This window comes from Babylonia areolata, chromosome 19, assembly GCF_041734735.1.
Source record: "Babylonia areolata isolate BAREFJ2019XMU chromosome 19, ASM4173473v1, whole genome shotgun sequence".
NCBI lineage: Eukaryota > Metazoa > Mollusca > Gastropoda > Neogastropoda > Buccinidae > Babylonia > Babylonia areolata.
The window spans coordinates 47929235-47943763 of NC_134894.1; the positions used below are offsets into that span (position 1 = coordinate 47929235).

General features: G+C 39.6%; 1 protein-coding gene across 1 annotated transcript in view; it reads right to left on the reverse strand.

Annotated features, from left to right (window-relative positions):
* Nucleotides 1-2132: 2132 nt before the first annotated feature.
* Nucleotides 2133-14529, reverse strand: part of LOC143294344 (sugar transporter SWEET1-like) — a 13637-nt gene continuing 1240 nt past the window's right edge. The window contains exons 3-7 of the mRNA XM_076605795.1: nt 12754-12831; nt 10456-10579; nt 9213-9374; nt 7546-7665; nt 2133-6649 (exon numbers count right to left, since the gene is read on the reverse strand). Coding sequence (XP_076461910.1) covers nt 6536-6649; nt 7546-7665; nt 9213-9374; nt 10456-10579; nt 12754-12831 — 598 coding nt within the window. The 3' untranslated portion in view covers nt 2133-6535. The remainder of the gene's footprint in view (nt 6650-7545; nt 7666-9212; nt 9375-10455; nt 10580-12753; nt 12832-14529) is intronic.

Here is a 14529-nt window from a genome sequence, read left to right on the forward strand (position 1 = left end):
AATACATGTGGAAATTTTACTTATCTTAACCTAAATGTAGCACATAGGTAGACATTAAGACAAAATGGCTCAAAACCAAATGTAACACGCAAGTAGACATTAAAATAAAATGACTAAACTTAACCAAAAGATCAGACATTAGATCTGTGATGTACACATGTACTTATAATGTAAAACCCCTTCCACCATAACATTTTTTAAGTATATCAAGAAAATATATAATACTCAAAGTGTACAACCCTGTGGAGTCCTTGTCAAAGAGGCACTGCTCATTTTTGACACTGCGCTCTTCCCAGAATGCATCAGTATTTTTTCTAATTTGCCAGATCTACCTGTCATGTGCAAAAGCTTTTGACTTGTTTCAGTTTTGTTCCAGATACAGTTTTGCATTTACCCAAACACAATGAAATTTGATTGCCTTGATTTAATTTTCCAGCATTAGCGCCTTTGACACAAAGTGGCTGTGTCGACATCAATTTCAAACACAAGAATTACAAAAAAATAGAAAGTGTTCATTTTGTCAGAATAAAGTTCGCTACCATCACATTCTCTTATCATTTCAACACTCTTGGCTGTACCCACTCACATCAAGCTATAAACTTGCCAATACACTGTAATTTTTACGAAAATAACTTTTCCATCAAATCTGTTTTCCAACAATAGATCACGCATTTCTGATTGAAAACCCACACAACAACAACAACAACAACAAAAAAAAAAGAAAAAAAGAAGAAGAAATAAACACTATGAGTGGACATCAATATTGGGATCAGATCCAACATATTCACCATGCAGAATATGCAACAACCCTTCCACCACGTTACCCTGTAAATATCTGGGGAAAATACTGAACAGATTCATAAGAAATCGCCCTGTTTACTCCCTTGACCACAGTAATGCGCAAGTACACCAGGAATAGATATATATAAAATAACAAACCCATCTGTCAAGTACACTTTTTTTCTACCCTTTTCCAAAATAATTTCTGTGAACAAGCAAGAAACTGTATAATGTATCTTAAAAAATCATTATAAAAAAAACCCAGGAAAACTCCACCACTATACAACAAGCATGCACTGAAAAAATATAGACCACTGTACTATATAGATAACTATATGCTATAAAGAAATACATAACATGCTTATAATGTACAACACACAGGGAGACGCTCTGTTTTCAAGGGATTCAATGTTTAGAGATTAAATCTGTAATCAAATGTTTAGATAAATCTATGGAAAGAGTTCTAAAACAAATACACTGAAGAACATTCAAGTAAGAGAGGAAACCAAGTACGACCACAACAACAACTAATAACAAAACATGTATAAATATAACAATAATGATGATAATGATAAAAATAATAATAACAATAATAATGATAATGATAATAATAATAGTGAATGGCATTTGTATATCGCATTTCTCAATGTCTGTTCAGACTCAAAGCACTGGCAATTGCCAACTCACTTGCCGCGACACCCGAAAATGACTTTCCATGCGCACATGCGCGCGCACACACACACACACACACACATGCAGAAAACAGCCCAAATCAACAGTGGAGAAAAACAAAATCACAAAAAACACCACACATAACAGATAAGTTTCGAAAAAAAACAACTAAATCCACATCTCAAATATATACAAAATATTCGAGCAGCAAATGATGAGCTTGAAAATTCTCAATGCTTGCAGGTAATAGATAATACACGCACGCGCGAGCACACACACACACACACACACAGTCGCACACATGAACATATGCATACACATGATGTGTCTCCATGTAGCAGGAGGGTGTGAATGGGACAAACAGTACAGTATACAACATACACCAGTGCAAATAACAACCCAGACAAGTGTAAGCATGGGTCCATCATTAAAGATCACAGGAATTGTCCATCAGTTGAAAAGCACACAGATAAAAAGATGAATGAATGTGGGCTTTTTTCTCTAGTAGGCAGGTTCTTGTTGTTGTTGTTTTGTTTCGTTTTGTTCTTCTTCTCCTTTTTTTTTTTTTTTTTTTTTTTTTGCCAGTGAAGAAAGTCATGTGCAGAGCACTATGAAAAAAGAACAAAGAAAACAAAAGTAAAAAAAAAAAAAAAAAAGAGATAACGATGTGCTCCGTGGACTTGCATGCAACTGAGGCCACAAAAAAAAGAGAAAAAAAAGAGAAAAAAAAGAAAAGTTTGTAGCTGGGATTTGAACAGAGAGAGTGTTAGTTGGTGCTGAACAACTAAAGGCAGTGAATTCCAGACAGCGGGATTACAAAAAAAACAATAACAGAAAACACTTACAGGGTGCATCATAGGCATTTCATCGCGTTTTCGGTATGATGAAAGTGTGTGCTTGAGCAGAGTAGACCTGAATGCTGATCTGAAGGCTTTAATGTGTGCGGATTTGATTTTTAAATCATGAACAGTTAGCACACTAACCTGAAGCTCATCCAAAAATTCATGGACAGAAATCATGATTTTGGTGAGCTGAACTTAAGGGAAGCTTAGACAAGAACGTGACACTCCCAGGATCGTTAAAATCCTCAAATAAGCTGCATCTTTGTATTAGCCGCAGAGGTTGAAGCTGGGAGAAAAAGTTGCGGCTTATAGACCGAAATTTACGGTATCTTCTTATCTTGCTTTGATTCTGCCTACATGTGGCGAGCACTAAGGAGCACACAGTACCAAGATCAATGTCAGACTGCACATAAAATCAAATCGTAATGATAATATAATGTGAATTTACATAGCACCTATTCTCTATATAATAATGAAGTGAATTCACACAGCAGCTACTCTCTACGTGATAATGATGTGAATTCCTACGTGGACGTGTTACCTTTAGGCCATCACTCCACTGTAGCACTGTTCTCTAAACAGGGTTCTAGATGCTGTAAAAAGAGGTGTGCAAGCACGCATGCATGCACATACGCACTCCTGTAATGCCATATGACATGCTTGATTTGTTTTGAGCTGTACATAGGAAGAGAAGATCAACCTTCACACAACAAGACATGACCAAACCAAGGTCTGACCACATGTAATTAAACATACAATAACGAAGAAAACAGGAACATCATATGCATGGAGTGGTGGGCTAGAGGTAACGCGTCCACCTAGGAAGCCAGAGAATCTGAGCGCAGTGGTTCAAATCACACTGTCAGTCACCAGTGTTTTCTCCCCCTCTAGTCATCTGGATAAGACGATAAACCGAGGTCCTGTGTGCAGCAGGCATTTAGCACACGTCAAAGAACCCACGGCAACAAAAAGGTTGTCCCTTGCAAACTTCTGTAGAAAAATCCACCTGGATAGGAAAACTAATAAAATTGCAAGCCGGGAAAAAAATTAAAAAATAGGTGGCGCTGTCAGTGTAGCGACACGTTCTCCCTGGGGAGAGCAGCCTAAATTCCACATAGAGAAATCTGGTGTGACAAAAAGAGTAATACAAATACAAATGAATAATTCAGTTTCAGCTTCAAGGTTCCAAAGCATGAGAAGTTATCCATACACACTGCACCACACCAGCTACGAGAAAAAAAAATTGAATGCGCTGATCAGGGAAGACTATCCCTATTCTCCAAAGAAGTAAATACCAGATCCATTATATAAACATATACTTTCAAACTATGTTGACATGGTATGACATGCTTCACTGTTTTTATCAAGCTGTTCATAAGTGGAGAAGGTCTACTTTCACATTACAAGGTCTGAAGATATACATAATTATCTGATACAGTCATGGAGGAACTAAAATTGTCATGTGCAGGGATATGAACACATACAGGCTGATATAAATATCATATGATTTTTTTTTTTTTTTTTTTTTTTTTTAGAGAAAAAAGTTGTGCTTCTGTCCTGGCAGATCAAGACACAGTTAAGCTGGAATTCCATACACATGGTACCTACACATCACCAAAATACTACCAACACACCCGAAATAGACCAAATAAAGAAAACTTACTTTCTGATGCCTTCAACAGGAGACTGCACCAACATGTCACAGATACCTGCATTGACACTGTCACCAAACTTGGTTTCGTCCAAGATACAGAGTAGCCTTGACCCAAGGCGACGTACATTAGCGCTCATTTCCCACCAGATTCTGACATGATGCTGAATGCTGCAGGTAAATGTGCAGTCGAACAGTTGGTTGAATTGGTCAGTCAAAAGTAATAATAATAAAAATAATAATAATAATAATGTACATTTATATAGCGCCCTTTCTCACTAAGAGCTCAGGGTGTTTTACATGAAAGAAAAATATTACAAGTAACATAAAACATTCATGACCACTCTTTCTCAAAAACCCTTCCCCCACTCACACTCTCCCTTTCGCACTCTACATTCATCCAAAGAGAGCTGACATGGGTGGTGTTGGAGAAAAGGAAGCTGAGAGTACTTATAGATAGGTTTTAAAAAGATGAGTCTTTAGTGATGAGTGAAAAGCAGAAACAGTCTTTCATGCCCTGCTCTCATGGTGACCTCAGTTTCGATACCCCTCCACTTCCGTGCTTGGGGTGAGTCCTGTCAATGTCGTCAGTGTCCGCAGATTCATGGGGGGCTGTTGTTTGAGGGACGTGGTGGCGGTCTCCACTCTGGGAGGGACGCTCACACAGTCTGGCTCCGCGACTAAGCCATTATTGTCATTAGTAGGGGGCTTAGTAGGTGGTGTCCTAAGTACGTTAAAACAGAACAGGAACAACTGAACACCACCGAAGTGACTCAGCAGCAGTGCAGGGTCTCCTCTGGTGTGTGGCCTCCTGGTGACCTAACATCGATGGTTCCCTGTGGACTGCTGATGCTGGAACTGCGACAGACGAACCCGGGTGTGGCCGTGTATGGGGGAATCTAAATGAGCGGCGTGGGAGTAATGCCACTGAAACGGTGCAGATGATGGGGCAGCAAAAAAATATATATAAAAATAAAAAGAAAAGCAGAAACAGAATCAGATGCATGGATATGATGAGGAAGGTTGTTCCAGATGTGAGGAGCAGCAAAGAAGAAAGAACGTTCACCACAGGTTCTTGTACTGACATGAGGAAGTTTCAAAAGGTAACAGTCAGAGGAAGAGTGGAGATTTCTTGTGAGAGTGTAAACACTGATAAGGTCAGAAAGATAAGTAGGTCCTGCAGAGTGGAAAGCAGAATAGCAGAGACACGCAACATTGTATTTAATTCTCGCTTCAATGAGGAGCCAATGTAGAGTGCGGAAGTGAGGAGAAATGTGATCAGTACGTGGGACTCTGAGAGTCAGACGGGCAGCATTGTTTTGAAGTTTTTGAAGTACTGCTGGAACATGACCTCATTAACTCATTCTACCCCACAGCTACAATCTGCTACATCTCCCTTGGACAAGCACTACATGAGACCACCACAGAAAAAACAAACAACCAGAGTGGTTCATTAAAACAGCAAAAATCGATGGAGAATGGTTGATTTAATTAGTTAAACAAAGCTTCGTTTTCATGCTTCCGGAATCCGTAAACAGTTCAGTTTAGAATGTCAACTGTACCAAACAAGAATAAAGATACAGCCATAAACGATATATCTTCTTCGCATTCTTGTTTCTTCCAATCCTTTATCAGCAGAACAATCAGCAACAACAAAGATCTGCTGTTGACTAGCAATGAGTTTTTGGGTGGTAAGGCGTTTTGACTACACGGATTCGTGAATCGGGGTTTTGCGACCAATACAGCCTATATTGTGTCAATGCCATGTATACCAAATTCCAGCTTAAGAACTGTGAAAACGAATGAACACTCTGACAAACTACACTCTGACTAACAGATCTTAAAAGAACACTACAGCACCAACAACATCAAATTAAAGAAACAATCAAATGGCACTTTTTTTATGTTTAAAGAGCTCACAAAATCTGACATATCAATAACCCGTAAACAAAAACAAATCAACCAAACATTCTGTTTTCAGAAAAAGATCTAACTAAAAGGAAATTTTCTTCCTAAAATTACGTTTAAGTAACATACTTACCATGACCCACTAGTGTAGACTCCGGCAGGTGTCTGATTCCTGTCCTGTGCAAACTACTACCCGCCTATGTGGAGAAAACGAAAGCAGCTACGGTCAATAACCTCCCAAAGTAGGATACACTCAACTTTTGGGGCTCTTCACCCCCCAGCACTTGTAGTCATATACTGCTCTGCAAGGAACCAATCCACTTACCGTTCTGTTTTCAAAAAAAAGATCTAACTAAATCAATACCTATAAAACAAAACAAAAATCAATCACACACTCTGTTGCTGTTTGATTTTAAATGTAGCAACATATGATGAACAAAAATGCTCACACAAACTGGAGCATGGGAATTACTCTTTTACCTGTTCACAGGAAACAAAAAACACCACCAGGCCTTACATTCTAAAACACAGGTCAGTACAAAACCAAGGCAGTGACAGCTTCCCAACCAGCACACACACACACACACACACACACACACACACACTTTCTCACATTGCACAGTTTTCTCACATCATGTCACGACTCATACATTCCCCTCTGCCGCTCTCTTGACAGTACAGCCTAGGTTTCAAGGAGAGTCGGATGAACGGTTTTCTGACGTTGTCGTTTCGACGGGTAGCAACAGAACAGCGTCAGCTGGACGAAGCCAAAGAGAACCCCCAGGCCGTTGGGCATCTGTATGTGTAAGACACAGCAGGGGGAACGAGTTAGCACACAGTTTGGATCTTTCACTACATGGGCATCTTCTCAGTCTCTTTCTCTCTCTCTCTGTCTCTCTTTCTCTCTCTCTTGCTCTCTGCCACATGCAAAAGCGCAGACATTCCCCTACACACCCACACACAGATACATAATGCACAAGCAACAATTTGCAAGTCTCACAGACACCCATGCCTAACCATCAACTGAAGAATGCACATCCTACCATGTCCCACCCTCCACATACATAGGCATGTAAATATATTCACACACATGCATGCACACACACACACACACACTCACTCACATTACACGTCTAGTATCACTCAAAGTGAAAAGACGTCAAATAAATGGAACACACACACACACACACACACACACAGACGCAACACACACCCTCACATTACACATCTAATATCACTCAAAGTGAAAAGACATTGAACTGGTGGGACACAAACACACACACACACACACACACACACACAGACGCAACACACACCCTCACATTACACATCTAATATCACTCAAAGTGAAAAGACATTGAACTGGTGGAACAGACACACACACACACACACACACACACACACACACACTTTTCTGTTTTATCCTGACTTCTCCACCCCCTCTCCCCACCACCCTCTCCCCAACCCACCCACCCCAACATCCCCTCTTTTTTTGTTGTTTTTTGTTTCTTTTTATCGTCTAATATCACACTAATAGTGAAAAGACGCTAAATCAAAGAATGAACACACACACACACACACACAAACATACATACACACACACACACACACACACACACACACTGACATGCATACAGGTTATGAACAAACACAATCTCTGCAAAGAAGAACGAAAACCACTGGTGCACTGACCATCACAAACGAGTCATGGAGAAGCACACCGTACCAACACCAGCAAACAGCAGAGGCAAAGTTGGACAGCACCAGCAGAAATGATATGGACTCTACACTTTTTGTACGACACACATCTCTCTGAAACATAATAATTATGATCTGATTTATAATGATAGATTAAAAAAATAAAAAATAAAAACCCGCTAATAACCACACTTTTTGTCCGACACAAACTCTCTGAAACATAATAATCATGATTTTAATTATAATGACAGATAAAAAAAGATAATAACCACACTTTTTGTCTGGCACACATCTCTCTGAAACATAATAATTATGATTTAAATGATAATGATAGATAAAAAAAAAAATTTCTCTGAAACATGATAATTATGATTTTAATTATGACAGATGAAAAAAAGGATAATAACCACTTTTTGTCCGACACACATCTCTCTGGAACATAATAATTATGATTTAAATGATAATGATAGATTAAAAAAAGTTAATAACCACACTTTCTGTATGACACACATCTCTCTTAAATAATTATGATTTTAATTATAATGACAGATGAAAAAAAACATCTCTCTGAAACATAATAATTATGATTTTAATTATAATGACAGATATAAAAAAAACATCTCTCTGAAACATAATAATTATGATTTTATTTATCATGATAAAAAAAACAGATAATAACCATACTTTTTGTCCAACATACATCTCTCTGAAACATAATTATTATAATCTTTATCATGATAGAAAAAAAAAAGATAACAACACATTTATATGGTTCATAGTTTCAGTTTCAGTTTATCAAGGAGGCATCACTGCGTTCGGACAAATCCATAGACGCTACACCACATTTGCTTGGCAGATGCCTGACCAGCAGCATAACCCAACTTGCTCAGTCAGGCCTTGAGTATATGCGTATATAATTGTGTACATATCAGAGTGGATTTCGTCTACAGAATTTAGCCACAGATTAACACTCTCATTGCCATGTTGTTGATTTTCAGTGCGCCAAGTGCATGCTGCGCACAGGACCAAAGTGTGAAAGCAGGATTCAAACCCAGGCCCTCACGGACTCTCTGTACTGGCAGATGAGCCTCTTAACCATTCTGCCATGCTTCTTGAACCTCTCAAAGTGATTTACTGGAAACACAAAGCTCACAGGAACACACACCCTGACACAGACGCAGACACACACGCACACACAAACACCTGAGGATGAAATCCATACATTCTATGGAATGAAGTGTCATTACTTTGAAGAGGTTGCTTGAAAACAAAAAGTTATAAATCCTGAATCTCTTACTGACTGTAGGAAAAAGCAGACCTGTATGACTGAAATTATGATAGCATGGTCAAGGATAAGGTTGATGAATAGGTTGCTAAATTTTTTGGGGGTGGGGGGTTGTATTTCTTTTATCACAACAGATTTCTCTGTGTGAAATTCAGGCTGCTCTCCCCAGGGAGAGCGTGTCGCTACACTGCAGTGCCACCCATTTTGGGGGGGTATTTGTTTTTCCTATCAAAGTGGATTTTTCTACAGAATTTTGCGAGGAACAACCCTTTGGTTGCCGTGGGTTCTTTTACGTGCCCTAAGTGCATGCAGCACACATGACCTCAGTTTATCATCTCATCTGAATGACTAATGAAGGCAGTCTCACTCCACTCACCACGGTTGCCATGGGAGAGGCATAGCAGCACACCGACAAGCAGCAACACATCAGACCCAGGTGGTAGGCGCCTTTGGAAACGTCACGTTGCACAAAGTGTAAATACAGCAAGGGAGAGAACAGGATGATGCTCGCCACCAATAGCAGACGATGAAAATGGCTCTGTGAAAAAACAACAACAAACAAACAAAAAACAACAGACGATTCAAAACAAATTGGACGGCAATTTGGCATGACATATGGCCGACCCAAACATAATATCCCGTATAACTCCCACAAAAAAAGATCAGTCTTTTGTTAATCATATTCACCTCCTCCCTCTTCCCCTTCCACACACACTGATAAAACAGCAATAAAGTGAGAAGAAAAATCACCCAATACTCTGTTAATCAGGCAGTTTTTTTGTTTATTGTAAAACCTTTATGATGCAGTCAAACAGATTAAAACTGTAGTTTCTCTTTTAAAAAAAATAGATTAAAAATTAAATAAATAAAAAAAGAACAGTACATTTACACAGTGCTTCAACCTCCTCAAAGCACTTTACAAAAACATGTCAGTCAGATACAAAGCACACACACACACACCCACACACACACATATGGAAGAATTATATGTAGAATAGAATACAGATATGGAGTGTGACATTGCTTGAAAAGGAATGCTTTTAGACATGTTTTAAAGGATGTGAACAATGGACTGTGACAGCCTGAAAAAGGCAGTGAATTCCAGGCTTGTACAGTTGAAGAACTAACAGCTCTCATGCTGTGTTTCTCTCTGTTGGAATTGGGAACACAAAAGATTCTAACATCAGCAGAAGAACAGGCTGAGAGACCTTGAAGGGACATATTTGCTTAACTTTTTCACCACCACAGGCGACTTTGGTTGACTAGATAGTGCACCGCCATAGGCTACTTTAGTCTACATCAAGGGGTCATGTTAAAAAAAAAATCATTTTTCACATTGTAACAAAGCTTGACCACTGCTGCCAATTTCCCACCAATAGAACAATGAGTAACCTCTTTGCCCCCTGACTGAATTTGAAGTGACAAATCCACTGTCCTGTTTTGACGTGAACCGAAGCCTGTGACGGAAAGCATTGTATCTAAACCATTTAGCACTGGGGAGCGTTTTTCACACAGAAACTTGGTGGTGAAAGAGTTAAAAGGTCAGATATATACTCAGGTGCAGTTCCACAAATTACACGAAACAGAGATCCACATGAGATCTGTCGCACTCTCCTCACCTTTTTCACAGTGTATGCGTAGAAAACAAAAATGTACAGCAACTGCAGTAAAGCGCTGGCACAGTTGGTCATCACCAGGTTGGAATTTTTTTGCAGAAGGCCATACTTGAGCCACAGACAGGCACTGGACACAGCAACACAGGTACAATAATTGTGTCAACACATTAATTATTATAACTGTATTGCATTGTATTGTATTGTATTGTGTTGTTGTTGTTGTTGTTGTTTTGTTTTTGTTTTGTTTTGTTGTTTTTTTTGTGGGGGGGGGTTGTTGTTGTTGTTGTTGTTGTTGTTTTTGTTGTTGTTGTTTGTTTGTTTGTTTGGTTTGTTTTGTTTTGTTATTTTATTTTCCTTTTTTTTTCCCTCAAGGCCTGACTGAAGGAAGATGGCATTGGGTTACGCTGCTGGTCAGGCATCTGCCTGGCAGATGTGGTGTAGAGTACATGGATTTGTCCGAACGCAGTGACACCTCCTTGAGCTACTGATACTGGTATTGTGTTGTGTTGTGTTGTATTGTGTTTTATTGTACTGCATTGCACTGGGTTGGATTGGATTGGATTGGACTGGACTGGACTGGACTGTGTTGTGTTGTGTTGTGTTGTGTTGTGTTGTGTTGTGTTGTATTGTATTGTATTGTATTGTATTGTATTGTATTGAATGATTAGGTATGGCATGGTATGGTATGGTACGGTACGGTACGGTACGGTACGGTACCGTATCGTATCGTATCATATTACTCTTTTGACACAACAGATTTCTGTGTGTGAAATTCAAGTTGCTCTCCCCAGCGAGAGTGCATCACTACACTGAGAACGCCACCCATTTTTTTTGTATTCTTTTCTGCCTGTAATTCTATTTTGTTTTCCTATTGAAGTGGATTTTTCTACAGAATATTACCAGTGGGTTCTTTTACATGTGCTAAGTTCAAGCTGCACATGAGACCTCGATTTATCATCTTATCTCATCTGAATGACTAACATCCAGACCACCACTCAAGGTCTAGTGGAGGGAGAGAAAATACTGGTGACCATGGGATTCGAACCAGTGCGCTCAGATTCTCTTGTTTCCTAGGCCACTAGGCCAACACACTACCATATTACACCTTTTCACACCTTACATCATATCATAATAGACTTGTGTGCACATGACTGAAGCCTGACTGAATGACATAGGAAACAAATGATGAGCGCCTAAAGGCAGCTGTCAGTCGGTTCTACCCAGACAGGCAGCCTGTTGATCAAATGACTCTGTGTTTGCAAAGCGCTTGGAGTCAGGTCTCTGAACAAAGATTGGTGCTACATAAGTATCAATCATAATAATAATAATAATAATAATTCATATATGAATGGATTAGACTTGGACTAGATTCATATTGGCCAAGGAGGAAGATAGCAGAATAGTTAGGATGGTCATCTGCCAATGCAGAGTCTTTGAGGGTTTGGGTTCGAATCCTGCTCTCGCCCTTTCTCCCATGTTTGACTGGAAAATTGAACTCAGCATCTTATCATTTGGATGAGACGATAAACCGAGGTCCCTGTATGCAGCACGCACTTGGCACACTGAATAAGAACCCATGGCAATGAGAGTGTTGTCCTCTGGAAAAATTCTGTAGAAGAAATCCACTATGATATGTATACAAATACATATGCATGCACTCAAGGCCTTAGCACATCAGGTTAAACTGCTGTTCAGGCATGAGCCTGGCAGATATAGTGTATCGTATATGGATTTGCCTGACCTTGTGACGTCTTCTTGAGAAACTGAAACTGAAACTCATATTGGCCAAAATGAGTTATAATTAACAAACAGTAAGCAGTAAGTTCTTTCACCATAGATGACAAACACACACCACAAGACAAACACTACTAACAACAAACAAATGACCACAAAAGACAAACTAGTGCAAACTGAACAAAAATGCCTACTGATCCAAACCTGATCAGCTCTTCGGTTACAATTCATGCAATTTCATGAGATTAACTTCATTGACAAGACAGAAAAGAAATACACGCAATCATACTTTGCAGTAAATGATGGGGTATCCTTAACTTTAAGCCAACCAGTAACAAATTCAAGTTTCCTGGCATCTTTCAATCCATTTCAGAATTATATGCTTTGCAGAACAAGCAAGGGAAACCAAAACAAAATAAAGGCACTGTATATGATCTGCCCAACATCTACTGATAAATCACTACGATTTTTATGGAGATCAACACAACTTGAATCAACAAATCCAGTGAATCACAGACTCACTCTTAGTGATGTTCATCTCAGTGTTTATAACTGGCAAGAACTTACCTGACAAAGAAAGTAATGAAGGGAACCGGTGACATAAGATCTGTGCCACCTTTGCGTACAATCTGCACACAGATTTGCCTGCACACACATTCATTCACTAGTTTTTCAATGATGCATTCACTAACAACAACAACAACAACATCACCGCACACACACACACACACACACACACACACATAAATGACTGATGGTAATCCTGTATCAGTTTCGAAATGTGCACAATATAACAGGATATGTGCAAGTGACAGAGTTTGTATTTGTATTTGTATTTCTTTTTATCACAACAGATTTCTCTGTGTGAAATTCGGGCTGCTCTCCCCAGGGAGAGCACGTTGCCTTACTACAGCGCCACCCTTTTTTTTTTTTTTCCTGCGTGCAGTTTTATTTGATTTTTCCTATCAAAGTGGATTTTTCTACAGAATTTTGCCAGGAACAACCCTTTTGTTGCTGTGGGTTCGTTTACGTGCGCTAAGTGCATGCTGCACACAGGACCTCAGTTTATTGCCTCATCCGCCACCACTCAAGGTCTAGTGGAGGGGGAGAAAATATTGGCGGCTGAGCCGTGATTAGAACCAGCACGTTCAGATTCTCTCGCTTCCTAGGCAGACGCGTTACCTCTAGGCCATCACTCCACACAGAGTTAATAGTTTGTTTGGGTTTTTTCCTCATCCATCCATTCCACAACTCCTGCATTTATCAATTAACTTGTGTTACTTTTGTGATTGTTATACAGAGTTACCTGTAAATGGGCAGGATACGAGAAAAGTGTCCTGCAAACATGAAATTTACAATGTGGGCAATGACATAACAAAGTCAACAGTTTTGATCAAGGAAACCTGAAGCCACAATGACTGGAACAGAAAGCTGGAAAGGAGTCTCATATCATATCCTCAACTGATACATACCAGATAAATTACAGTCACTGAACACAGCCGGTGAGTTTGATCATATATCAAAACAAAGCAACATAACATCTGTTGACGGCCTTGCTGACTGACTCTAGGCAATCCTTCTTTTTTTCTCTTTTTTTCTTTTTTTTTTTTTTTTTTTGCTGCCCCATCATCTGCACTGTTTCAGTAGCATTACTCCCACGCCGCTCATTTAGATTCCCCCATACATGGCCACACCCGGGTTTGTCCGTCACAGTTCCAGCGTCGGCTGTCCACAGGAATGTTAGGTCGCCAGGAGGCCACACACCAGAGGAGACCCTGCACTGCTGCTGAGTCACTTTGGTGGTGTTCAGTGGTGCCTGTTCTGCTTTAACGTACTTAGGATACCACCTACTAAGCCCCCTACTAACGACAATAATGGCTTAGTCGCAGAGCCAGACTGAGAGAGCATCCCTCCCAGAGTGGAGACCGCCACCACATCCCCCAAACAACAGCCCCCATGAATCTGCCGACACTGAAGACATGACTCTAGGCAATCTTACTCTATGAACTTAATCTGGGATAGCTGGTTACAACGAATGATATCTTATATGGAAACGTCTGTTGTTATGGACACATCTCATAAGCTGAATGAATTCAAGTGATCACTTTAATTGTTTCAAAATAAAAAATAAGGACAGTTGATTATCTCTTGCAATGTTTGCTATACTCATTTTCACCGTCAATAACAATAATGATAAAGGTATCTATATAGCCCTTAATCTTGTGCAGAAACAAATCAAATCGCCTTCACACCAGTCATACACATACATGAATGACTGATTTAGAGGGATAGAAGACAAAAGTTGAAATTCATACATGTGATTAGAAAGCTAGGGAAACTGCA